Source organism: Lasioglossum baleicum, chromosome 13 (assembly GCF_051020765.1).
Source record: "Lasioglossum baleicum chromosome 13, iyLasBale1, whole genome shotgun sequence".
Classification (NCBI taxonomy): domain Eukaryota; kingdom Metazoa; phylum Arthropoda; class Insecta; order Hymenoptera; family Halictidae; genus Lasioglossum; species Lasioglossum baleicum.
Window position 1 is genome coordinate 8,916,824 of NC_134941.1, and position 25,080 is coordinate 8,941,903.

The 25,080-nt window shown below is 47.4% G+C and overlaps 2 protein-coding genes and 1 long non-coding RNA gene across 3 annotated transcripts; 1 reads left to right on the forward strand and 2 right to left on the reverse strand.

Annotated features, from left to right (window-relative positions):
- Positions 1-1,175: 1,175 nt before the first annotated feature.
- On the reverse strand, positions 1,176-7,767 carry LOC143215310 (uncharacterized). Its single transcript, XR_013010347.1, has 3 exons — positions 3,901-7,767; positions 3,566-3,798; positions 1,176-3,486 (listed from the first exon to the last, which is right to left on the reverse strand). It is a non-coding gene; the product is annotated as an uncharacterized LOC143215310 (long non-coding RNA).
- Reck (reversion-inducing-cysteine-rich protein with kazal motifs) lies at positions 2,860-19,760 on the forward strand. The gene is made up of 8 exons (XM_076437329.1): positions 2,860-3,360; positions 12,445-12,497; positions 15,926-16,009; positions 16,225-16,261; positions 16,337-16,684; positions 16,843-17,275; positions 17,565-18,939; positions 19,147-19,760. The coding sequence occupies exons 1-8, from the start codon at positions 3,285-3,287 to the stop codon at positions 19,528-19,530; spliced, it is 2,790 nt and encodes a 929-aa protein (XP_076293444.1). The 5' UTR covers positions 2,860-3,284; the 3' UTR covers positions 19,531-19,760.
- On the reverse strand, positions 19,756-24,605 carry Prp5 (pre-mRNA processing factor 5). Its single transcript, XM_076437322.1, has 7 exons — positions 24,422-24,605; positions 24,057-24,269; positions 23,531-23,678; positions 23,135-23,449; positions 22,732-23,059; positions 21,533-22,655; positions 19,756-21,456 (listed from the first exon to the last, which is right to left on the reverse strand). The coding sequence occupies exons 1-7, from the start codon at positions 24,439-24,441 to the stop codon at positions 20,502-20,504; spliced, it is 3,102 nt and encodes a 1,033-aa protein (XP_076293437.1). The 5' UTR covers positions 24,442-24,605; the 3' UTR covers positions 19,756-20,501.
- Positions 24,606-25,080: the final 475 nt, after the last annotated feature.

Consider the following 25,080-nt stretch of genomic DNA (forward strand, 5'->3'; position numbering starts at 1 on the left):
TCAGGGTGGAATGTAACGGGGAAGGCGGAGGCGGGCATTGCGAATGCAGATCGCGGTTGACAAAGTACATTCCGCTGGCACGATGCAGTCGCGCGACAAATTTACGCGAGAAACTCGATTTCCCGCGCTGCATACGCTATAGGAGGCTGTCTACGAGCTTGGCTCTCGATTTTCGCTGCTGTTCGACGCCGGTTCATTGACATGCAGCCGACGATTGACGGAGGATGCGACGTTCACAGAACTATTTGGTCTTTCCCCTTGCTCGGGCTGACTCTCCTCTCTCCCCTTCGATCTCTTTCTCTATCTCTCTCGGAGGGTGCGTGAGGCAAATACGTGAACCGTACATGCATAGAAAGTAAATCGCCGTCGAATTTATATTAACGATCCGTCGATTGCGTATCCATTCGTTGCTCCACGATAATAGAAGAATTTCTGCCGACTCTCCTTGATCGAACCATTGTGACTTTCGTCTTGATCATTCTCGCGTGAAACTTTGTCGTACTCTCTAAAAACTCTGCCAAAAATCAAAGTAGGAGGAGATTCTTCGTTGATCGGGCGAAATCAGGGTTTCTATTGTTGGAATTTTGATCGTCATCCGCAGACAACGCAGTTCGCTTAAACGGTGCCCTCCCCCGGCTAATTAATAACCATTGTGACTACTTAAGTGAGTTAAGCCGGGTCGAGCGAAGTCCACGCGTCGCCGGTTCCTGCGACGGGATCGCGCGTTTTAAAAACGCACTCGTGTATCTTCGAGACTTCTCTCTCGCTATCTGTCCCAGGAAAAGTGCGAGCAATCGCGTAACTGTAGGGTTTGCTTTATTGCACGTTAATCGCGCGTGAAACGCGGACGATAGCTCTCGACGGGGACGGACGGGATCGCCCAAAGGTAATTCGAGTTCATCGAGTGCCGCACAATGTTCCCGCTTCGTATCCCGTCGAATGTCTTTGTTAATGTCAAAGGTACGCGAGGTACTCTCCCCGGGCTCGTAGGCATCGCGCGCCCATCAACCGTTCATTTTGCAAATTAGTCGTCGAGCACCGCGTGTTACATTAATAATGGTCTTTACGACGCGACTGGGCCCGATGCTGCTGCTTGCTGCTGCGAACCGGTACACATTCGCAGGAAATCTTCGAACGTATTTATCGACGTTCGGCTGGAAACTGGTTCCCCACCCTATCGCCCGGCTATTTCCACCGCCTCCATAATGAATTTTCACGGCAAGCTTTCGCGTTTTTCCCAACCGAGGACATGCCAATCGGTGTTCGAATAGTAATCGTGGATCGGCGAGCCTCGTGCAATTACCGACGATGAAATTGTTATCGGGGACGACGGACGATTGGTCGTGTGCACATGTAGTGAAGTAACCGGGACGAACCAAGGCGAACGATGAAGAAGAAGGGCAGAAAGATGAAGAGTGGCAGACCATCTTCATGGGGACAATCATCGTCGCCGAGCATTGAGGTAGATTTATCGGCCGTATAAATTAATAAATCACGCACTGCGAATTGACGGGGAATTTATCGTACGCAATGGTCGAAATGGCCAATCTTGGTGGATCAACATGCCTCGGTATAAAAATTTGAGTGCCAATTTTTTATGATCTTGGTGCAGCTATGGACGTATTATTCGGTTAAGTATCCTCGACAATGTTTACTAGTCTTTGAACGTTCGAACGACGTTGGACGACCGGTATTTCAATTTTTCATCGACCTCTGACTGCCAGGCGTCAAACAGCATTCTTCAATGACACGGCAATTAAATGTAAAATTAAAGAAACTTATGGCAGACGAATGGTCCCTAAAAACCGTGAATTCTGGGCCATTTAAAGTGTGCTTAAGTTTAGCGACCTCTGACTGCCCAGCATCGTCCGACGACATAAAAAATGAATTGTAAAATTTTACAGGAACGAAACAAAATTATGTCAGTCGAATGGTCTTTAAAAACTGCGAATTCTACGCCATTCGGATGAATAAAATATTTTATTTCTGTCCCCCTGGATCGCGAATTCCGACCACTGTGCGACTCACAGAAACCAAAGCGGAGGGTGACATTAAACTTCCAATTTTGCTACACGACGTCCGGATATCGCGTTTCGCAAATTCGATTACCTTTCACGCCCACGTCGCAGTAACCTGATCCTTTCATTTCTTGCACAAAGTTACAACGAGGATGAAAAAACCTAACGCGGAACATCCTTTTTATGTTACAAAAAAAAAAAAATCCAAGACAAGGTTCCGTTTTGCTTTCAGCGTCGAAAGAAAAATCTTGGGTGTAATAGAACGTTTCAAATGATTTCGAGAGTATTTGAGCCCGGTAGGGCCATGGTAGGGTCAACGATATCCTCAGCACCAAAGATAGCCCGTGTCAATCGGTGCTTATTCGAATATCGTCCAGAATATCGCTCGTGACGCGTTGAATCGTTATCGGAGGAAGTGAAACTGCGGGTTATCGGCTTTTTCGGTGGAATGTGAACCGTAACCAGTGAATGGGACTTTCTTCGATGAATTTTGGGGTTTGCGGATCGTTTATCTATCCGCACATAAATGAAGACAGAATTAACGTAGACAAATTCAATTTTACATAAAGATCCTCGGTCAACCAGATCGACCACCAATACACACTTATACTGCACATGATGTTTTATAGCGGGATGACCGATTCGAATTGCCATACTTCCATTCATGCGGTATTCCCTTCCTGGACAGGAGGTTTGATGGATTCGCACGCGTAAAATTCCTCGAGAAATCTCGCGACGGCGTTGTCGGAGGTCGAAGCGGAAGAGAAAGACAGCGAGAGAAAGAGAGAGAGAAAATAAAAAGGAAGAAGTCGAGGAGCCGTGTGGGTACAGCTCGAAGATGTCACAATAGCAGTTGCACTGCGTGACAACGCGCCACGCGTCTTTTCCCTCCTCCCACACGCAATCCCCCGGTCACTGTCTGTCCCGGCTCTTCTCTCCTCTCTTTCTCTCTCGGTCGGTGCCGGCTGTTCTCTCTGCAGGCCGTCTCCTTCTTCCTCTCACCCACTCGGCACGAGTAAAAAGCTTACCGGAGTGCCTCGAGGCCGCAAGTGCCACGAAAAGCTCAGTCGCTCGCGGACCGCGCTCCACAGCGTTTCGTTTCCGCGCGCGCGCGAAGCCTGCTCTTCTCCTCTCGCCGACATGCGAACCCGATCGCGCATTCTACGCTGCTCGTTCTAAACTGTTGTTCACGTGATTACGGTGATTACCGATGCGACCAGTGGCCACGGCTCCTCCCAGACCCGGTCAAGCCTCTGGTGCACCACGATGATGCTCGTCGGACTTCTGGCGACGACGTTCGCCGCCCTCGTCGTCGGCAATCCGTTCCTCGGCGCTGCACCAGGTACGTTGACTCGTTAATTCATTCATTTGCGCCCTCGTTAGTCAGCGATGTCAATTGGACAAGACTTATTTAAACAGCGAGTGTTGTTTGCAATCCTCAATTTGTTGTGTGAAGAGTCCTGGGGACCTGAAAGATTGGCGCCTCAGTATCTGGAGTCCTTGAATACAATTCTTACTTTGAGGACGAGTATTGAGGTAATTCTTACAATCCTTAGGAGTTGGAAGATTGGCGGATCCTCAGGATCTGGAGTCCTTGAATACAATTCTTACTTAGCAAAACAAGCGTTGTTTAGACAGTAGACATAATTTTAGTGTGGAGGTCTTGGTGTCAATTGAATTCTCTGGATCTGAATGATTGGTGCTAATTCCTGTCTCGCTTCAAGCAGTATCCTCGGAATCCAGAGTCCTTGAATTAATATGTCTGCTTTGACAATTTACTCTGTGAACGAAAGGAATTCCTTAGAATACATGCAGACAGTTTTCTTGGAGTGCTGCTAATGATTAATTCACTAGAATCAATGTTCTGAATATTGGTACTCACATCTTCGTTCAAACTGGGGTTCTCGAACCGAATCGTCCGCGCGGCGGTGTTGACAATCTACTCTGTGAATAAGAGATATCTTTCTTAAGATAATAGTGCTGTTAGTTTGATTATTAATTGACACAAATCAATGATCTGAATATTTGGGCAAATATCTCATTTCGAGTATGAATGCAATATGGAGGTCTTCAATCAAAATTCGACATGTCTACTTTTTTTTTGTATATGTACCATTTCAATCGACTCCAACGAGATGTTCAAACGTCGAACCCAAGAACCCAATAGATCCTGCAGCTACTATCCGATATCGTTTTCGGAGCACGTGAACGTCCACACGTGGCCAGCCCACTCCGATAAGTTATCTCGAAGGGCTCGAGATCTCGAGAAACAGTTTGTCTCGGTGATTTCGCGAGACGGCCCCGAAACCGACGGTTCCAAAAGATCAAAAGCGAGAGTGACAGAAGAAACGAGCCCCGGAGGCGCTAACCCTTTATCGGGGCGCCCGGATGAAGCACGATTATTTTTAAAATGCCCGATGTCAACTGGCCGTTTCTCGCGGCCGCGCCAAAATACGAGCCTCCGAGGACGGATTCATTGAACCCACGTTCCCCCCGCGAGTCTTTGTCATCAACGACGAGAGGAGATATCGACGACAACTCTTCTCTCAGGCCACATGTGCTCTCCGCTTTGCCCTCGTGTGTCTCGTCTCCTATCCTCTCCTCTCTTCGCGCTCTCTTTCGCCAGTCGTTCTCTCCCGCGTTCTCATACCCTCGCTTTCTGCATTAATTCTCGTTGCTTTTGTCAGTATTTACTTTTTTCGCGGTGCCTCTTCCGCTGTTCGATTCGCGCGGCGATCTTAATGCTCTCCCTTCTTCAGCGTTATCGTCGCGCTCGAGTAGCTTGTTTATCGAGCTTCCGCGCGATCCGTAATGGGGCTTTCGGTTCTCACGACACGTTGTGTTTCAGAATCGTCCTCTCACTCTGGAGAACATAGAAACATTTTCTCGACACAAATTTTTTATTGAATTGTATTCAATACCTATTCAGTTTTCATTTTTCGTGGCGTCAATAGCTTTCCTTCCTGCTTTTAATTTCGGGTAGAATTACTGTTATAGAACCATTATGGTTCTAGGTGAAAAAAACCGAAGTTTACAGACGAGAGAAAGGCAACAGTTTCCTTGGAAGGTTCAATTGGAGCCAGTATTTGAGTCGCAAGTGCCACTTATGGACGGCAGTGTATCTCGCAACCGGAAGTAAACCCTAAGACTCGAGGTCCTCCAGCCCACTTACAACTGGCAGTAGCTCGAACGTTCAAGCGTGCCTTAAGAGGAGGTCCTTATGCAACATGTTCGAACAATCAATTATTGTTTTGTAGAAATAAAAAGTACGTTTCGAAAATATTCCTAAACAACCGATGCGGTTTGTTGCCTCGGGTCAAGGAGGGAAAAACGGGGACTCGTCAGAGGCCGCGACCGTTTCGTTGAATCCGTGAAATTTACACGTTGCACGTGCGTGAGAAAACGAGGTGTCGCTAACGGTCCTTCTGCCGTGGCTGTTCGAACACGGGACCACGGGTTCCCTCGCGCAATAAGAGGAAAGAGAGCTACGAGCGGACCCATTGGCAGCCGCATATTCTCGTATAAGTATATTCGCGCGAGAGAGTCGAAGGTTATAACGTGTCGCGTTTCTCCTCGGGGCCCCTGTACACTCTCTGTCCTCTGGTCCTCTCTTCGTGGTACTTGTTGCCGGTACACCGAAGCTGTTGACACGCGAACCAGGAGTTCCGCGTTAATTGATCTTTCTCTCTGTCTCGTCTAATCCCTCGTTTCTATGCGACTTTCGTACGCGACGCGAAGCTCCGTCGGACATTCGTTGCACGTTCCTCTCCGGGCACACCTCTTTTCCGCGCGAACGACTGAATATATCTATTTTGTAACAGTTACTTTCCACCGGTGTAAATTAAACTTCGCGCCGGGCATTATCGTCTCGCATTGACACGGACAGGCAACCACGAACGATTTGTTGTATAACCCGCTGTAATCGGTAAAAGGAACATTTCACGGTGGAAGTACCAATTGCCCGCGTGATTTCTTGTTTTACTGTTGCTACGAGCTGCTTTACGAGAAACTATTAACACCTCCGTTGCACTTCGCACGATTTGCGAAACGATCGGAAATCTATTTTTCACGCTGGCCTGACGGCCGAACTGATTTCGCGATCTTTGAAGTGTCAGAGGCTTGACTGGTTTAAAAATGTATTTCTGACACGATAATTTATCCCTTGAATCACGATAAAGCTGAACCTCAGTAGGTGTTCAATCTTGTCAGATTTTTACTGTCACTAATTTACCAAGTTCGAGCGACTACATGAGCAGAAGTACTCTAACAATTCCCACATTAGAAGTACAAACTGTTAACTGGTTCCAGCGCGAGCCAGCAATGTTGTCCATCGCGTTTATCGTTCGCAGCCTCGATCGAAGACATTGTTAGTCGGCCGAGCGATCGGCGGCGATCTCATGGATCGCGGTACGGCCCGCGTCCTCTATCCATCAGTTAGTCCTCGCATCGCGGCAAGAATGAATGTTAAGTTTGTCCGGTACCTGGTGGAACCAGCTCCGATATTTATGCCATACAATGCTAATGCGCTAGACAAGTATACTATCGGTGCGATCGGCGATCGAAAGGCGTCGATTCGGTGGAACGGTGTTTGTCCCGATGTATCTCGCGGGTTCGCGCTAGCCGCTTATCTCTGTCAACGTTGCACACGCCTAGACGCGCGATCTAGAAAGTTGTCGCTGGCATAAGCTCGCCCGATAAATCACGGGGAAAAAGCTCGATCGAAGTAGCCGCGATAAAGCCGCGGTCGCAAGGTGTCACTCGATCGGATTTCGTGGATGAGCATCGTCGACGAGCAACTTGGTTGACGCGAAATAACAGATCACGACGATTTACAAGAGAAAAAAAAATGGACTTGCCATGTCCTGTGCCCGCTGGCTTCCGTCCGCGGAAAACCGCGTAGATCATAGTAATTTTAATGCCTCGTTCCGCGCGCGTTGATCCTTTCCATCTTGTTCTCTCTCGCTCTCCGTTTCTCGCGAGCGTGTGTAATTTCGCCTGTCTTTCAACTGGGAAATCGGAACGCGAGACCCGGTTGCGCAAGCGATTTATAGCAACACTTTGAATACGCATCGATCGAGATTGATCTAGCTAATTAATCGCGGCCAGTTTACTGGTCGCTCGCTGCCAGACCGACGAGAAAAAAAATAACACCGAGTCGTGGTTTATTAACCGACGATTCGCTTCCTATTAACCCCGTTCTACTCTTCGCTGAAACTCGTTAAGGCGCCCGACTCCCTCGGCGCTGTGTCACACGAAGGCGCAATGATCTGATGGTAGTGTACAGTGGGTTAGCTGGCTCTGTGGGGCATCGGGGCGGCACCGCTCAAGTCAAGAGCCACGCCCATTTAGGATACTTTGTACAAAGAGAGGGAAGACGCAGAGGTTTTCATTTCTCCGATGATATTCACTTGTTTGGAAAATTTCAGATGATCATGTAGTGTCACTATTCATTAAATAAAAATGTAAAAAGAGCTCCTCTGAAATCAGGAGCAGCACAGCCACGCCCACCCAGGAAGCGTTGCGCAGGGAAGATGGGTAATCGTCTCTTAAATTTTCTCCCACCTGTTGAACACCCTGGATAAATGTTTCTCAGGCTGGCGGGTGATCCGACGAACGCGTAAATGAAATTCGAAACACGTGTTCGAGAGCAAGTCCGCGTTACGCACCTCTCGCCGACGTCAACGGTATAATTACGCCGATCGACAATTAAAGCCCCTGGAAGTTTATTCGCCAGTCTTTTATGGGCGGGGCGGCCTCAGCCAAGGGTCCTGACTGGTTCTGGAGCCGTGACAGCGCGAATAACGATTAATTAATAAATTCTTCTCGCGAAACGCTCTCGGGAATGATTGAAATATGGATCGGGGGCTCTGAATACGCTGGAGTCCTTTCTACGCCTCTTTAGGGAGCTCTACACCCAAATTCTTCACCGTTTTGTTCATAGCTTTGCGCGGCATCTTTAATCTACTTTAATGGCATCTGAAACAAAAACCGTTGGCTTTTGGGGGATGGTGCGTGGGTCGAAGGGTAGCATGAAGCTCCCAAAATTATCTGCAGGGGATCCAGAGGGATCCGTGAACTCCGAGTCTTCTTCGGACCGGTCGTCGCGAATCGGAGGAGAAAAAAAAAGGACGAGCGAAGGGGTTAAAGGAGAACGCGGCTTCCAATCGGCAGGGCCCTGACATGGTCCGCAACGCGCGCGTGTAGACGCGTGTAGACTCGGCCTCTCGATACGTGTTCACGACGTGTCGAGAGAGAACGGAGAGATAAATAAACACATAAAACCCCGTGACAGCTTCACGCCGGATAAAAACATGTCGAGAGACACGTATCTCGATTCCCTTCTTCTGATCTTTTCTCTCCCTCTCCGACTCTCTTGCACATTCTACAATCGTCTCTCCCGCTTCTTCTCCTTCTAGTCCGCGACTTCCACTCTCCTCCTATCTCTCTACGCATTCTACAATCGTCTCTCTCTCTCTTCTTCTGCTTCTATTAAGCGATTTCTGCTATCTTCCTCTCCGTCTTTCTCTATTTTCACTCTCTCCTTGCTCTTACTCTCTGACACGCATGCATCTTCCTCTGTCTTTCTTTCTTCCAGTCTCGCTCTGTTTTTCATCTCTCTCACACAGTCTACGATCGTCTCTCCCTTTTCTCCTGCTTCTATCCCACGATTTCTGATCTCTTTCTCCTCTGTTCTCTTTCTGTCTCGCTCCGTTTTTCACTTTCTCTCTCTCTCTCTCTCTCGATCTCCGCTCCCAGTGAAACGCATCGTCCTTCGATGCACGGTCGCTCGCAAGCGCTGACGACTGTATTAATTAGGCGTAATACAGTATCCCGCTTCCTTCCACCGTATTTTGTGTCCGGCACTCTGTAATTACCGTCTCATCATCCTACGCTAACCGGTGCGTTTCTGCCGGACGATGTAACCGGAAAAATTCCTTGGACCGATCTTATCCGGAGGTTGTCTGACGAAACCTGGCCGGATCCGAATGCGATAAATGTGATGTAACGAGGTATCGACCGTGAGCATCCTTGCTACAGAAAAACGTGCACCACGAGCCACCGAGGGAACGAGCTAATTAGGCCAGCAGGTTCAGCGGATCGCAGACACTAATTGATCAATTGATTTCGAGCATTGTACGGGGGGGATCTTGCTCGGACTGTTTTGCTCCAATTGATTTCCTGGAACGATAGAAAGTTGATGCTAATTTTACGGTGCAATTAATTTCTGCCTCCCGAACAATTATGTGATCGCCGTTGAAACGTGTCCGTTTCTTATAGCAGCTTAGAATTTCTATTTCATTCCTGTTTGTAGTAACTGAGGCAGAGAACTCGTATTTTGGATAAAGATCTGCAGTCTACTTACGGAACAGCATTGTTTTTTTGTTAGCTGCATATTTTAGTGACCGCGGGTGAAATAGAGCAACTATGATCGCTCGAAATCCAGTCGCAGACGGTCGCACGTGGTCGGTTCGCAAATTCGTGGAAGTTTTTCCAACTTCCCGGTGTATCTGCCACATGGCGCACGGATTATTGTCGCGAGGCGTGGGAGAATCGCGCGAGTTTTACGAGTGGAACGACGCGTCGTGGATGTCACCATTCGCGCGCGATACGCCAGCGCAACGCGCAGCTGCACGGCCCTGCTATATGCAACGATGCGCCGCGTACACTCACCCACACAACAAGCGGAATGTCGTGCGATTCCGTACTGTACCCGAAGAAATCTTCATTGACTCGTTCCTTCAGTCCCTCGAACTCTGAGCAATCTCTCGAGTCCCTGAAAGCATAAAAAGAACCATTTTCTTATCAGGTCAATTTTTTTGAAAATCTTTTTCATATCAGGACGATGCGTCTACTCCCAAAGATTACAAACACATTTAACTATCTACATCGCACAAGATCAGCACATATCTTTCTCGTTCTCCAATATTTAAGAGATTTAACATTCTCAGGAAAGTCTTCGTCCGCAAAGGGTTAAAATAAGATATTTCGTATGTCGACGAGAAAATAGCTTTTCTATGAATTGCAGTGTAGAAAGGTGGAGGAGCCATCTGCGAGGAAGGCACTGAGGAACCTGTGCTTTTGTGCCAAATTGTAGTTAATAGCCCCTTTTCTCGTTTTGCACGTGGACGTTTCTAAATCGGAGCTTCGGGGATCGGCTCGTAGCGTTTGAACCGCTTTAAAGCCGAGTTCAAAGCCGACGACGACGGCCGTGGTCGTTCCATTTTCCCCGACGGATAAAATTAAGGGGACTTCGCCACTTAGATCGCGGGGTGGAAGTCGAATGGCCGCGAACGACGCCGGCTATTTTTGTGGCGAGAGGAGCTAGGCTTTAAGCCACTTTGAACGCACTTGCCACGGCGAATTTCACGATTCCACCGACTGTGGAACTGTCGCACAGTTCTTTAATAATGGGGACGACGATATGGGTCATGCTCTGCTGCGGCAATTATAACAGAAACACTCTGTGGTCGGCCTGCAAGATCTTTTTACAGCGTAATCGCATTTTTCACACAGTCGTTTCGGATTTTCTCGAGCAATTTAGAAACAATTTCTCGGTACAATTTTTATTTTATTACGTCTCGAATAAGTATCTCCAGTTATAAATTCGACCAAAAATATGCCACGAATCGTGTAGCAAATTCTGCAGCTAAGCATAGCTCATTTACAAAATGGCGGAGGCCGCTTCGCGCTTCCGCAACTTGGAGAGTATAATAGCTCGAGCAGGGCCGAAGTATTTTAAGTAAAGCATCACGGGATGACATCCCTCCGGTATCCTGTTTGAAACCGATATTCAAACAAACAGCTTCCATTTCCCGAAAGCTCAAGGTGTACCGTGTCTCCCTTTGAACCAACTGTGCAAACGTTCGAAGCGGAAGGGGAACGTTCGAACGGTTGTGTTTAAAGAACGGAACAATTAAAAACGATGGTAGTGAACTGCGGAATGGCCGAGAGAGATGGAGAAAGAGAGAGAGAGAGAGAATTGCGATGAAAGTACACGATATACGAACCGAGTCACGCGGAGAAACATAGTCGGCCGCAATTTGTGTCTGACTGGTATCTATTAACTTAATTGTAACACGCTTCGAGCTCCCTTGTCTCTCCGCGTTCTCTCTTTCTCTCTCGGCTGTTATGGTCCCCCGTGCATCGTTTATCGTGGCCAGCATTCACGATTCGGGTCCCCGTTCAAAAGCCAGTTTGACTGGACCCGCATATTACGCCCGTGAAGTCGTAAAAGATCACTTATGGCAGGATCCACGGACGAATATACGCGCATGCCACCGCGTGTTTACGTTCCCACCGAGCGATCGTTTAACGGAATCGTCCCACGGAAAAGATGATCTTCTTATTCGATTTACCGAAAAATTGATCTTCACGCTGTTAGTCCTTATGCTACACATCAAATCTCTTCAGCGAGGCGCCTGAAAAAAAACATAGTCGTCAGAATTAAATGAATTTATAATTGTCGAAACTGGGGTCAATGCGAACTATCAATTATTAGAAATGGTAAAAATGGAAATTACAGGCCGAAGATTGTGGAAAATTGTAATTCTCATTACGAAAACAGGGACGTCAGTAAAGAAACGTCCATGGCGAGGAACAGTGGTAATTTCTCATTGAGTTACCACCCTTGTCCGTCTCCTCTTAATTATTCCGAATTAGGTGCATCAACCTTTAACCTGATTGTCCCCGTCCCCTATATGAAAGTCTACATCCGCAGCTCGTGGTCGGTTTAAAAATTCATCACTTCTTTACGGCCAAGTAGTCTGAAATTTTTGATTAAAGATTTCTGTTATTTCATTTTGTACGCAACTCAGCCCTCAGCAAATAAAATATCCAACGTACCTATTTATATTTCTATAAACCAGTTCGTAAATTCGTGTATCTGCATAGATATAATACTACCAGCTCGTAAATTCAATTAAGTCGGCTAAAACTCGAGCACCGATTTAATCGAATGATAAATATTGAACGTAACATAGTAACGAAGAGGATAAGTTAATATCGACAGGGAATTGCGTGTTGCGTTCGACTAGAACGGAAAAAGATGTAAAGTGTGCGTCGGTCGATAGAACAATTTCAGTTTGTACGTGAGGAAAGTAAGGTCAACAGGATTCGAGCATTCCGGCGATTTTTTCCGGTTCGATTTCACGGTCAATGGGAGAGAATGGTGGAGGAAGATGGTTAGCAGAAGGTACTTAAGTTTTGACGTGTCTCGCGTACCCTCATCCGGACCCCATAAAAACCGGAGGCCCTTTCTCCTTCAACGTAACTGACGTAACGCAGGACACGCGTCTGTTTCTTGTCCAGAGAAAAGTCCGGAGAAAGGACCCTGCCGCAATCTGCATCCTGTCTACCGGAGGTCTAGCCGCCATATGTTTTCGCATGCCACCAAGGACCTAAAGTATCCCTGTTTTATTTGTTCCAGAGATGTCATGCTGTTCTTTGGCGGCCGGATCGTGTCGCAGTGTCTGCTCCAAGGTATGCATCCATTTTACAACATACCGTCATGCCATTAGAACAACATTTACTACCTCAATAATTAAAAAATAGAACTATTAAATTGGCCACTAGGTCTTTGAATTATTCCATCTAGTCTATTGATGGTTATTTGCAAGAATAAATATTAAAACCATTTATTATTATTTCCAATTTACTAAAATGATTGAAGATAGGAAAAGAGACATTTTGGTACGTTCGCTGATTCCTGTAACCGATACAGACAATTTTTATATTGCACAAAGATCCAGTGATTAAAACGATGGATGTATCGTTGTAATTTGTTTCTGAGAACGCGAGTTATTTACGACTCGAGTTAATATAATTTCTGCTCCAACTTTAGTAGCAGTTGCTGTCGGTATACGGAATTGTTCCGAAGTAGCAATATAGAGAGAGACGTAGAATTTTGCGTCCTTGATCGTGAGGACGACGATAGCAATCTCCTCTTTCTCAAGGCCGCAATTTATCGTTGGTTTTTGCCGCCTCGAGACCATTAAACGCGATATTATAATAGTACTCGTAAGAAAAGCATAATTAAGTGATTCAGAGGCGATCGGGCATAAATTGAATACAGACTCATGCATTCGATGTACATTCTATCGTGTTTATTATTCTTAATGGCTACTTATTAACCGTTCATTACGGTTATTATTTGCGGTTTCTTTGCTCTAATCGCATCGCAGACTTTCCAATATAGTTGCAAACTTTCTGCACTAATCTGCAGATTTTATGTGTTTCATTGAATTAATCTGGAAAAATTACTATTTAGAATGTTCAAAATGGCCTGAGTAATATACAATAATCCAATCTCTTAAGATGATCATTTAAAGCACTTAACAAATTGACTGTTCAAATCAGATCATCGATCTTCGTCGAAAGTGTGTCTCGACTACGGGTGTCGTCCGCGCGGAGGATCTAATTACAAGAAAATATATCTCGTTCGTATAATCGAATAGCTGAGCGTATATTATTAGCGATTTATCGAGTCGTGTCTCGGGGGCCCGGCCTGGCCGTGGCCGTTCTACTGTGTATCTATTAATTATACGAGCGCGAGAGGATATCCCCGTGGGAATTTCAAAAAGACAATTTCGAGGGAATATCATTTCGCTTGTGCTCCTCGCTCGCGCGATATCGCGCGGCTGATAAATATCGGTGGCCCGACCCCGGGGACGATAAAGGGTACAAAATATGCCGTGTCCACGGATATATTAGGATCTCTCTCCCGGGGGATAAAAAGGAAACTGCGAGGGACGAGGACCGGGAACGACGGGGAAAAGGTGAAAGGACGAACGAGCTGGCACTGGCCGAACGAAACAAGACAAAAAGGGAAAGGAGTAAAATCAGAGGAACGGGACAGAGACAGAGAGAAAAAGAGAGAGACAAGAAGATGGGAGAGAAAGAGGGATGCACACGGTGGTTTTTCGACAGGCCCTCGGCCACGGTGCAGCGACGTGGGGTGCACGCGTGGTTGTAGCTTCTTTAAAAGTGGCTGCAGGGCCCCATCGGAGATAATATCGGAGACACTGGGGCCCGCTGAGAGATTTACGCAGGACCCCCCCGGGGGGCCCCTGGTAGGCTCATTCATACGCAAATATTACGAATTGACGCACTCGACTCCGAGGAACGGACACGGTATCAATGATATCGTGTTCCCTCGCAATTTGTAGCCCGCGATCCGCGAACTTTAGACGACCGTTCTATTATTCGGCTAGGAATCCCGGCTTTCTCCGAATAGAGGATCTATTCAAGCCCCTCCGCAAGGTGGTCCGTCCGGGGGTCGATAAACGACGGAATTGATCGTCCCCCATCAGTATCATCCCCTTTTAACGGCGCAAATGTTATCGGCGAGAGGATATCGATACGGACCACCCTGTACATTGGTATTCATGAAAGGAGTCACGCAGACGTGTGTGCTCCTTGCACGTCTCCGCCAATATTTCATGTGTCCTGACGCTGCTCCGCCACTGGAATGTGATACACGGCGACTCCGAGGTGTAGAAACAGCTCGAGAATGATGGAACCGGACGCGCTGACTACCGATGAGATGGTCCTTCGTGAGGAAGACTGCCGAGTCGCCGGAAGTGCTGCTAGGAACCATCGGGAACGCTTCGTCCACCTCAAAAGAACAATTTTTGTTTAGTTCCATCAATAATAGCACACACAGAAACTGTACCCCTGTACTTCCAAGCCAAAATTTAATAGTTATGAATAGAAAAACGAATAAGTGAAGCAGAAAACCAAAATAAAAAATTATTAACACGTTGGCTGCCGGATCATAATCTTGAAAACAGTGTTTGCTGGATTTTACGAGATATATTTTTACCGTGGAAAATTCGCGCGAGAAAAACGCACCCCTGTAAAATGGCGACGATGCTCGGCCGCGCATACCTCCCAGAATACACCGCGCCGAAAATACGAGCGTCGTCTACACGGTTCGCTATCGTTTACGCCCTTAAACGTTTGCAACAGCTTAACTAAAGCTATCAGCACGTCCGAGATCGTCGACGCTATTCTTGTCTTTATATGTGACTGCCAGTGAAATAGTTTTTCTTTTCTCGGCGTAAATATTTGCACCTCGGTTTTAAGCTTCGTTGAGTCACGACCTGCGTCACCGAAATCTGATTCATGCCCCGGCAAAAGATCTTCGACTTGATCACTTTTGAAATCGTTACTCATTTCTTATCCTGACTCAGCTTATTCGTTTTTATTTGTACCCTGGGAGGACTATCCCAATCGCAGAGATCATGCTGATTCATAGAAACAATTAGTTAAAAAGTGCAACAACTGAAAATGTTACATGAAGAAGCAAATCTTTCAATTAACACGATTACATTTTTCTTCGCCGAGGGTCACGTCGATGCGACCATGAAAAACAAGTATACGTTGACCCAGGCAACGCGGAGGACCTAACAGGACCCACCGCACAGGGACCAATAGGACGCTCGTAACTCGCGTCCGTGACAAGAGTACGAAACGTCCGGGTACGTCCTCGCTGCGGACGCTGATTGAATCGGTAATGAGCGCCTAAATGGCCGGCCAGTCGATATCCGCGCGGTCTATTGTCATTCAGTGATGAACAACAGGAAATCGTGGCTGGCCGGTGGCGTACCCGTGTCCTTGATTCTTAATAACTTGAAACGCGCTGCAGCTAGCATTCGAAATCGGGGAAATTCCCATTGGACAGACACAGCTGCGTCGTTATTCTTTCCCTTCGAACGTGGGACCATTTCTCCTTTTCTCCATGGATCGTCCAGGATTTGGATGATCAAGGTGTCAGCTAAAAATTGAGTAGAGTAGATGAGGGAAAAAAGTTACGTGTAGGTTTCGGATCTCTTTGCTGCCGCTGGGCGCCGATTCGGCTAAAATTGAGTATAGTGGAGACAGAAAAAAAAGTTACGCATCGGTTTCAGATCTCTCTGGTCGCGCTGGGTGCCGATTCGGCGGCGAGGGAGAACGCGACACGTGGCCTGCTGGAGTTCTGCTCCCCCGAGCTGGTAAGAGACCCTTAATCGATCCTTTTAATCCGCGATCGACCTCCGGGACAATGGATCGAGGCGGCTCCGAGAACGGGACAGGGCGCTGAAAGAGTGGGCTCTTGTTACAACAGACTCTTAGCGACACCTTTCTTCTGATTCTCGCGAGCCGCCTCTAGGTTTTCACTTTTTATCCGGTTATTCCTCGCCTTCAACTCTGCTCTCCTTTTTTTCAGACGGTGTTCTGGAGCTGCGCCAACTCCACTTTGAATGGTGAGAATATGAACGATTCGATTCTCTTCCGAGTTTTCCTAATGGACAGTGTTTTAATGGGTTTGTTGGTTACAGATGTCAGGAAATATGGAAATTGGACAGGAAGGGGTTGTTGTTACCTGGCGCTGAACCCCATTTGCAGATCCACATGCGCTGTGTCGGGGTCCAGGAGGCATCTGAACGATTTCTGTCGTCCCAGCGACGAACCTGAGTTCTTTTCTTGTCTGGAGCGGCGCGAAGAAGCGGATCATTGTTGCAGCAACGTCTCCAATGAAACCTGCAGGTCTATTTGCAGGGATCTCTTCTACAAACCTGGGAAAATGTCGAATCTGAAGATGTACAGCAGCAAGGGCTGCTTTCATCAAGTCCCGAAGTGCTTGAAGAGTGTCGCCGAGGTGAAACATGCCGAGGATCCTAAACAACGTAAGCGAAATTCAAGGGAGGCCCTCGTGTAACAGCAATTGAACGATCTCCACACATCTTTTTAAAGAGAACAGTTCTCTTACACGAGAATCGCCCCTTAAACAAAAATGGCGACCGCGTCATTCAGAGTTCTATAATTTCTATTTCGTTTCCATCAGATCTGCACTGCTGCAACGAGGCTACCACTCCAGCTTGCCTGGAGACTTGTAAGAGGATTTTGCAGACCGCAACGACGGATCAAGAGATCATGGACGCGCTGACGGAGAAATGCCAGCCGGTGCTTCCCCAGTCGCCATTTTGGAGCTGTCTGTTGAAGTCGGGCTCTTCGAAACCGACTAGACTGCCATTGGACGCCGGGAAATTATCGTGCTGCACGAAGGCGACCAAAACGTCATGTCAAAATTTATGTTGGAGAGCGTTCCAGGCGGATTGGGAGTCCGCTTGGGTTCAACTGGACGCCGAATGTTTATCCTCGAGCTTGGAGGGCGAGTTGAGAAGGTGTCTGGAGGATGCTGAGGAACCCTGCGAGATGGGCTGCACCGGACTGTCCTATTGCGCTCGATTTAACGATAGGTCGACGACGCTCTTTAGGTAAATACTCGGTCGCGTTTGGAACTGGGCCAAGTCTGGCCCCGCGAGTCTGTTTCTATTCTTAAGGTGGGATTTCCTACAAACATCGGACGTGTTCCTCAAACGAATTTATAGTGCTGTAATGGTCTACAATTTTTCGTAAACGATCTTCAAATTTTATACTGTTCTGTTATTAGTAGGTCTGCTAACATTATTAGCAAGCATTTGGACAACCCTATCAATACTTCCCACTCTATTGATACTTGTAACAAAGTTACTTATAGTAATAGTACTTATTTTTGGTCTTCAGGACTTGTTCAGCGTCCGCAGACGAGGCAGCGAAATGGGAAGCGGATCATTGGTCCAGGGGTGGAATAGTTAGAGGTTTAGGGGTGCCTGTGCGAGCTGCTGCTTCCTGTCCACCGGAGACCTTGCGCGCAGCGGCGTGTCTTTTGCAGCTGAGACCTTGCGAGACGAGGATTCACGAGACCAGACTGTGCCGGGAGGATTGTCTCGAGTTGATGGCCAGTTGCGTGGACTGGTCAGCCATCACTGGACCCCACACAGCCAATACGCTCTGCGCGAAACTGTCTCCTCCCAGATCGGACGCGCCTTGCGTCTCTTTAAGACCGTTCTTGGACGAACCTCAAGACAACGAGTCGGTGGTCCGTTTGGAGGAGGACATCATGACCCCCTGCAAGAGTAATCCTTGCGCCCAAGGCGAGATCTGCGAGCTGCTTCCTCACGGACGACAGATTTACCGCTGCGTGCCAGGGTGCTCTTTAGGGGAGATGTCGAAGCAACTAGTTCCAACTGGGTCTTGGGTGCAGATCCCTCGGTACGATCAACAGGGCTGCCTCAGGATCTGCCAGTGCACTCTCAGAGGTCTGGAGAAGTGCAGGACTCTGAATTGTTTCAAGTTCAACAGTTGTTGGGTCCACGAACGCTTCATCGCTCACAAGGCTAGCTTCTATCTTGAATGCAACCCTTGTCACTGTTTCGAGGGTGAGTTCACGTGCTCCAAGAGGACCTGCGGGGAGGTGCGAGTCCCCTCGTTGCCCTGCGACTGTTCAGCTCACTATGTCCCAGTTTGCGGAAGGCTAGGCTTCACCTTTGCTTCCGGCTGCCTGGCCAAGTGCGCGGATCTGTCGCCAAACGAAGTCGAGTTCGGAAGCTGCTCCTCGAGAGACCCTTGCGCCTCGAACCCCTGCGACAGCACAGAGAAGTGCGTTCGCAGGACCAGAGTGTGCTTGTCGAAGCTCCACAAGCCCTGCCGTCAATACGACTGCGTTCCTCTTGATTGCGACCCTAGGGGCGAGTACAACGGACCAGTTTGCGACAAGGAAAACCGTCAGCATCGATCGGTCTGCGCTATGATCCGCGCTGGAGCTACTTTAGGCTACAGAGGACAGTGTCTGGAGGGATGTACCTTGAGAGGACCCGTTTGCGGGGTGAACGGCGAGATCTATGCGAACGAATGCGCTGCTTGGGCGGAGAGGACGGTGGTAGACTATTTTGGACCTTGTGTGGCTGTCGGGCTAATCGGAGACCAAGCAAAACCACGTTGTGGTGATCTTGTCCAGTGTCCTAAGCTGATCGAACCCTACTGCATTGGGGTCACGCCGCCTGGAGCCTGCTGTCCTGTCTGCGGAGGGGCGGCTAAACTGTTCTACTCCAAGAAACAAGTATGTTCCTCCTTCCTCTTAAAAAGCTAGCTTCCTGTTTGTCTAGAAACAATATCTATAACCCGTTTTTGACCCCTAACTTTAAGAATTGTTTTCACCCCTTTAATATAAAACTATGTATCTCTCACATGAGTTTCATCAAAATCTCCTCCTCCAGAGGCTGTCTTGCGAATCTTCAGGTGGTGCAAACGGTTTATTTCGTTGTAGGTGGACAGAATCTACTACATAATGGATGAGGACGAGGACAAGGACTCCGTCACTCTGGAGACTCTGCTGAGCGCTCTGGGGAGGCAGATCCAGGTCGCGCAGTGCGCGCTTAGGGGTATGATGACTCCGGACAGGGACATATTCATCATCGTGCAGCCGACATCTAAGAGACCCTCGATTCTGCAGTTACGGGCCTGCGTAACAGAGACTGAAAAATTAGTTACCAGAATATTGGAGAGGAGCCCTAGGATCGCGGCCGAGGTGCCCCTGGGTGCTCTCACGAGAGCGGAGATTGCTCATAGTTACATATCCGGTGCCATCGCTGTAGGAGGGTGTCTCACACACCTCGTACTCGGCATAGTCGTTTATACTGTCGTCTCGTGAGGGCTGAAATAGAGAGAAAGAAAATTGCAACGGTCGCTGGTCGCGGTTCGGGATAATAGAGAACGAGAACACCGTGATCAGGGACGTTAGATCTCCTCGATCGGATTCTCAAAGGTGCTAAGCATTTCGTTTACCTAAAGGCGTACGGTCGTGTCAGCGCGACTACGCCCGATTTCATGACTGTGATTCTTCTAGTGCCTACGTAATATACAGGACAGTATATAATTGTATTTTCGTCGATCTTTTAATATTGCCAAAGAAATGGGAGCAGGTGGAACGTGTACAAAAGGATGGCCGCGCGAAGGTGCGAGCGGCCATGCGGGTTGTAAATAAAGTCCTCATAACTTAAGTTACCAAACAACGTGTCCGCCGAGCATCCCGCTGTATTCTTCGCAGATAGTCGATAGAAAATACTCCGGCGAACGTTACAAATCACGCGGTTCCAAGTACAGTGGGCATTCGACAAGCGTTCTTACTTTAAAATCTACGAAATGGTTGGTTCACTGAAGTTTCATAGTACTGAAACGGTCATTGTAAAAAATCTTTGAAGATCTTCCACCCGTAAAGTAGTTATTACTATGTTAATTCTAAGAAGTCATTTACAGTCTTTTCAATAAGAAAGCCACTTCCAATCGGCGAAGAAGCGGCCTATCAACAGAAAAGAATACTAAACATAACCGGCGGCTGCTTATCGAGTGCCCACTGCGTGCAGCCGAAGAACCGCGTTCGATCCGCCATTAAAAAATCGTGGACATCGCAAGAACTCGGATCGCTCGCAGAGAAAATTATTGACAGAATCGATATCTTCCGTAATTGTTAAGTATACTTCGTTATTGTACCGTTAAATACAAAGTGTTTGTATAGTCATTTATAAGTTTAATAATAAATCTCTAATTTTACTCGTACGCAGTCCAGTGTATTCGTAGTACCGTAGTGCGTAAGACATAGCATGTACAACGAGGGATGGTTCTTTACAACACTTTGTATCGACCGCGGGAGCCGGTGTGGGCGCCCGACGCTTGCAGCTTGATCAATTCTTCCTTGATGAGCCGCGAGACCTCAGCCTTGGCCTTGCTGACGGCTAATTCGCTAGTAGACTCTATAGCAAGGTATAGCTTCCTCTCTCCTTCTGGCGGAGCTTTGCCGGGAGCTATGTACGTTCCCCTGACTGTTAGACCGGCCTCGGAGTATTCCGAGATCTGCGCCAGAGCCTCCTTGCTGGTTACTCGCCACCTAGCCTGCTGCGGGAAGTCGTTGATCTCTAGTTCCTCCTCGTATTTACGGAAAGTCTGCTCGCCAGCTTCTGCGTCGCTCTCTACAAGGTCCTCTTCTCTAGGCTGGTAGTTCAACTTGGTGTTCAGCTTAGCAGCCAACTGCTCCGCGACCGTTTTCGCTGTGATCAGGTTGGTAGGTCCAGCGCCCTTCAGAATAGCCTCGGCAGCTTGCTGAGTCGCGCCCTTCGCCTCAGCGCCTAGGTTCTTGGCTATGTTGATTTTGGACGCCAGGCGCCTGGCAAGTTCCAATTTGTCGGTCGCACTAGGCACAGGCTGGCCAGGGACAGCGATGTTGGTAGCAGACGGCCTTGCGATCTCCCTGACGGTCCTCTTCGGCGCTAACATGCTCTCTATCTGCTGATCTATGTCGTTCTCTATATCCTCGTCGTCGGAGTCCTGCAACCCCAAAGCTGCTTTCTGGAACTTCTTCTTCTCGTTCGCCAGCGCCGCCTCCGATTCGTCGAACTTGAACCCTTTGCCGCTGAAACCGCCTCCTGTGTGCACCTTCTTGCCGTCGGCTGCTTGCCTGGCCTTGTAGCCCTCCCAGAGTTGGCGCAAGGGTTCCGGGACAACAACGCCAGCTAATTCGTGGGCACGGAGAATGTCGCCGGCGTAACGTTCCTGTTCTGGAGTGATAAACGTGTACGCGTATCTGGAAGAAAGAGTACAATGTCTTAGCTTTGTAATGTTAATTTTGAGCTTTGATTCTCATACGAAAAAAAACTCACCCTTTGTTGCCAGCTCGTCCTGTCCTACCACACCTGTGCACGTAATCCTCATAATGATTCGGACAGTCATAGTTCACCACGAGGACAAGGTGCTTCACGTCTAAACCCCTCGCAGCGACGGAAGTAGCAACCAATAGTTTCGTTCTGCCAGCCTTGAAATCCAATATCGTCGAATCTCTATCGCATTGGTCGATTCCACCGTGAAGAGACATGCAGGAATAGGAAGCTTTCATGAGGTCCTTGAGCAAAGTATCCGCATTCTCCTGTTTATCCACAAATACTATAGTGGAACCCTTATCCTGATAGTGTCCTAGAATCTCCAACAGCTTGTAGAACTTCTGGTCCTCTTCAAGAACAACCACATGTTGCTCAACATCCTTGCAGACAATCGACCGGCCTCCAACCTGGACTTCTACCGGTCTGGTAAGAATCCTTCTAGCCAGAGCTTCCATTTGCCTAGGGAACGTTGCGCTGAAGAGTACGGTTTGTCGATCCGGTCGAACGTTCTCCATGATTCTCATCACTTGAGGCTCGAACCCCATATCGAACATCCTGTCAGCCTCGTCGAGAACCACGTAGGTCACTCTGCGCAAGTTCGTCACCCTGCCGCTATTCGCAGCCAGCATATCGATCATTCTTCCGGGTGTGCAGACAATTATCTCGGCGCCTCTCTTCAGCTCCGCTATTTGCTCGGATATCCCGGTTCCACCATAAACACAGACATGAGATAATCCTAACGATTTCGTAAACTTCTTCGAGTCTCTGCCAATCTGCATGCAAAGTTCCCTAGTAGGCGTCATGATCAGCGCGATTGGACCATCGCCGTCTGCCAGCGGGGGTTGGTCGAGGATGTGTCTAAACATTGGCAATAGAAAAGCTAATGTCTTTCCGCTCCCGGTCTTCGCTATGCCTATCAAATCGCGGCCAGACATGATGGCAGGTATAGCTTGGCACTGAATTGGTGTGGGTTTTTCGTAACCCAGTTTCTTCAGTACCTCAAGCTCCTTTTTCGTCACGCCACACTGTGCCCATGATTTAATAGGTTTAGGGCAACCCTTTCCTTTCACGCGAATGCCCTCCAGCTCCTCTTTGTATGCCTCCACTTCTTCCGGCGTCATTCTCGCTGCAAACGCGAAAAATATTAGTAAAGAATCGTTACAATCGATCAAGGTGATTTCGTTGAAGCTTGGACAACATACCAATTTCAGGTACTTCGACGTAAAATGATTTTCTAAATGGTTGGTACTCGGTCGTCGCGTGGTCGACCTTAGCTAGCTCCCGTTTCTGCTTGTTGGCGATACCGGCAGCCGTCTCGTGCAGGTTTTCTCCTTCTTCTTCACTGGAATATTCTAAACCATCTTGATTTTGCTCGATCAGTTCGCCTTTCTGCTTTTGCACCTTCTTTTTGGCCACGCCTGTCACTATGACTACACCTCCACTCTGAGTGCTTCCCGTGCCTGTACCATTGTTCGTGCTCTTTGCGCCTTTATTGTCCAGTTTGTTCACCTTTCGAACTTCTTCTTGAACCTGTTTTAAATTGCGTTTGATTAAATGCGTGTGAAAAGTGGTGCGGTAATAAATTTGGGGATAGTTAATGATTACCTCTGCCATGAAGGCGTCCAGGGGATCAACCTCTTCCTCATCGTCCTTTATTTCTTCCTTAACTTCCTCGACTTCCTCTTTCAGGTCTCCTTCTTCTTTAACTTCCTTGTTGCTGTTCTGAACAACAGGAGTCTCTTCGTCACTATCGTCTTCGAGGGACCATTTTTTCATAGGCAGCTGAAGGTTTGCTAAAATGGATGCCTTACCGTCTTTCTTTGTCGCCTCCAGCTCTTTCTTTTTCCTCTCTGCTCTCCACCTTTCTATTCTCTCTCTTCTCTTTTGCATTTCCAATTCCAATCTTTTTTGTTCTTCCTCCTGCGACAAATGGCAAACAATTAAAACGCTAATCAATTAGCAGACAGAGCTGGAACAAAGGAATTGTACTGAATTAATTACCTTGTCCAGCTTGGTGTGATCGAATGGCAATTCATCGCTGTCTCCCTTTTCCTTCTCCTTGCGCTCTCTCGATCGCGACCTGTTCGAGCGATCTTTGCCTGAACGTGAAGACTTTGAGCCTGTAAGACGCTTTTCTTTACTGTCTCCACTAGCATACCGAGAACAATCAATAAATGTTAAGAGATTATTCCATTAATACAAGCATCTCGAAAGAAGACTTAAAAGAACCAATGTTATATGTCCACAAGGAAATTTTGCTAAACTTCTACTGCCAGGAGCATTTGCAGCGAGTTGAAAAATCGGTGAAAGATCTAAATCACATTAATTATACAGGGTGTCCCAGTATTAAGAATGACTCTTTTAACCCTTCGGGGACGACGATGGATTGTAAAATCTAAAAATGCTCTAAATCAATATAAACTGCTCTAATTAATTTGAAAATCCTCTACAGGATTATAAAAGTTCTGTTTTTGGTACATGAATTGCTAAACCTGAGACAACCTGTATGATAATAATTACAATATACCGTTTCCTGTCACGGTCCCTGTCTCTTTCGGAGCGTTCCCTCCGATCACTCCTGTCCCTGTCTCTGTCCCTAGATCGACTTCTTCGTTCCCTATGTCGTCCCTTATCCCGGTCGCGGTCCCTATCCCTGCTCCTAGATCGTCTTCGTTTCTTTTCCGGTGTGGCCGACCGAGATCTCGATCTCGATCTCGATCGTCGTCTGTGATGCCTGTCTCTGGAAAACGAAGCGGAACACCATAAGAAAAAGAAATAGCATAATTTCGCAGACACAATGGAAGGAATGTAGGACAATTATTCAAATTATACTTGATTGCACACCGAATGGAGTTAACCTTCAAAAATCGTAGGAACGAACTTTTCACTTACTTGTCGCTACTCCGAACCATGACTAGTGATGCCGTTCAAACGCTAATAATTATAGTCCTAAATATGGGCTTCTCTACTACAGGAACATGTATCGCGTGTTCCTTCTTCGATTTTGCAACGAAATACACGATGCAACAGCTTTCGTTTACAAACGCAAAGCCAATTTATTTTATTGTCGCTTTGCTTGTGCTGCCACCAATGCATTTGTCTTGGACAGGAACCATATACTGAGAAAGGAATCTTCATTTCCTAACGATGATAATGCAGATTTCTTAGCTATCCACTTGATTGACTTCCGGTAGGTGTCCACATCCGGATTTTATTCATGTACATTTTTATTAATACTTAGACAATGTAAAAATCAAAATTGTGGTTGTTCTATATTATTAAGTATATCCAAAGGCGAATTTCTTAGTTTTCTGTATTTACGATGATGGAAATAAGTAATTAAAGTAATGACACCATCCTGGAGATCGTGCGTCGAGAGAGCTATAAACTTGGTGAACAAATTGTTTTGACTCGATTACAGTACTGGTTATAGCGACAGGTGTACTTCAGTTCAGGTGTACTTTCAGGTTCACAGTCATGCAAGTTTGGGATCATTCAATCGTGCAGGTCTTAAAACGTCATGACAGTCCAATTAAACTTAACCCTCGCGA

Coding starts and splice junctions, on each gene's coding strand:
- Prp5 (XM_076437322.1), bottom strand. CDS start 24,441: ATGGTTCGGAGTAGCGACAA. Junction 22,656..22,731: donor CGTCGAAGTACCTGAAATTG/GTATGTTGTCCA, acceptor TCGCGTTTGCAG/CGAGAATGACGCCGGAAGAA. Junction 21,457..21,532: donor GGACGAGCTGGCAACAAAGG/GTGAGTTTTTTT, acceptor TCTTTCTTCCAG/ATACGCGTACACGTTTATCA.
- Reck (XM_076437329.1), top strand. CDS start 3,285: ATGATGCTCGTCGGACTTCTGGCGACGACGTTCGCCGCCCTCGTCGTC. Junction 12,498..15,925: donor GTCGCAGTGTCTGCTCCAAG/GTATGCATCCAT, acceptor CATCGGTTTCAG/ATCTCTCTGGTCGCGCTGGG. Junction 16,262..16,336: donor CGCCAACTCCACTTTGAATG/GTGAGAATATGA, acceptor TGTTGGTTACAG/ATGTCAGGAAATATGGAAAT.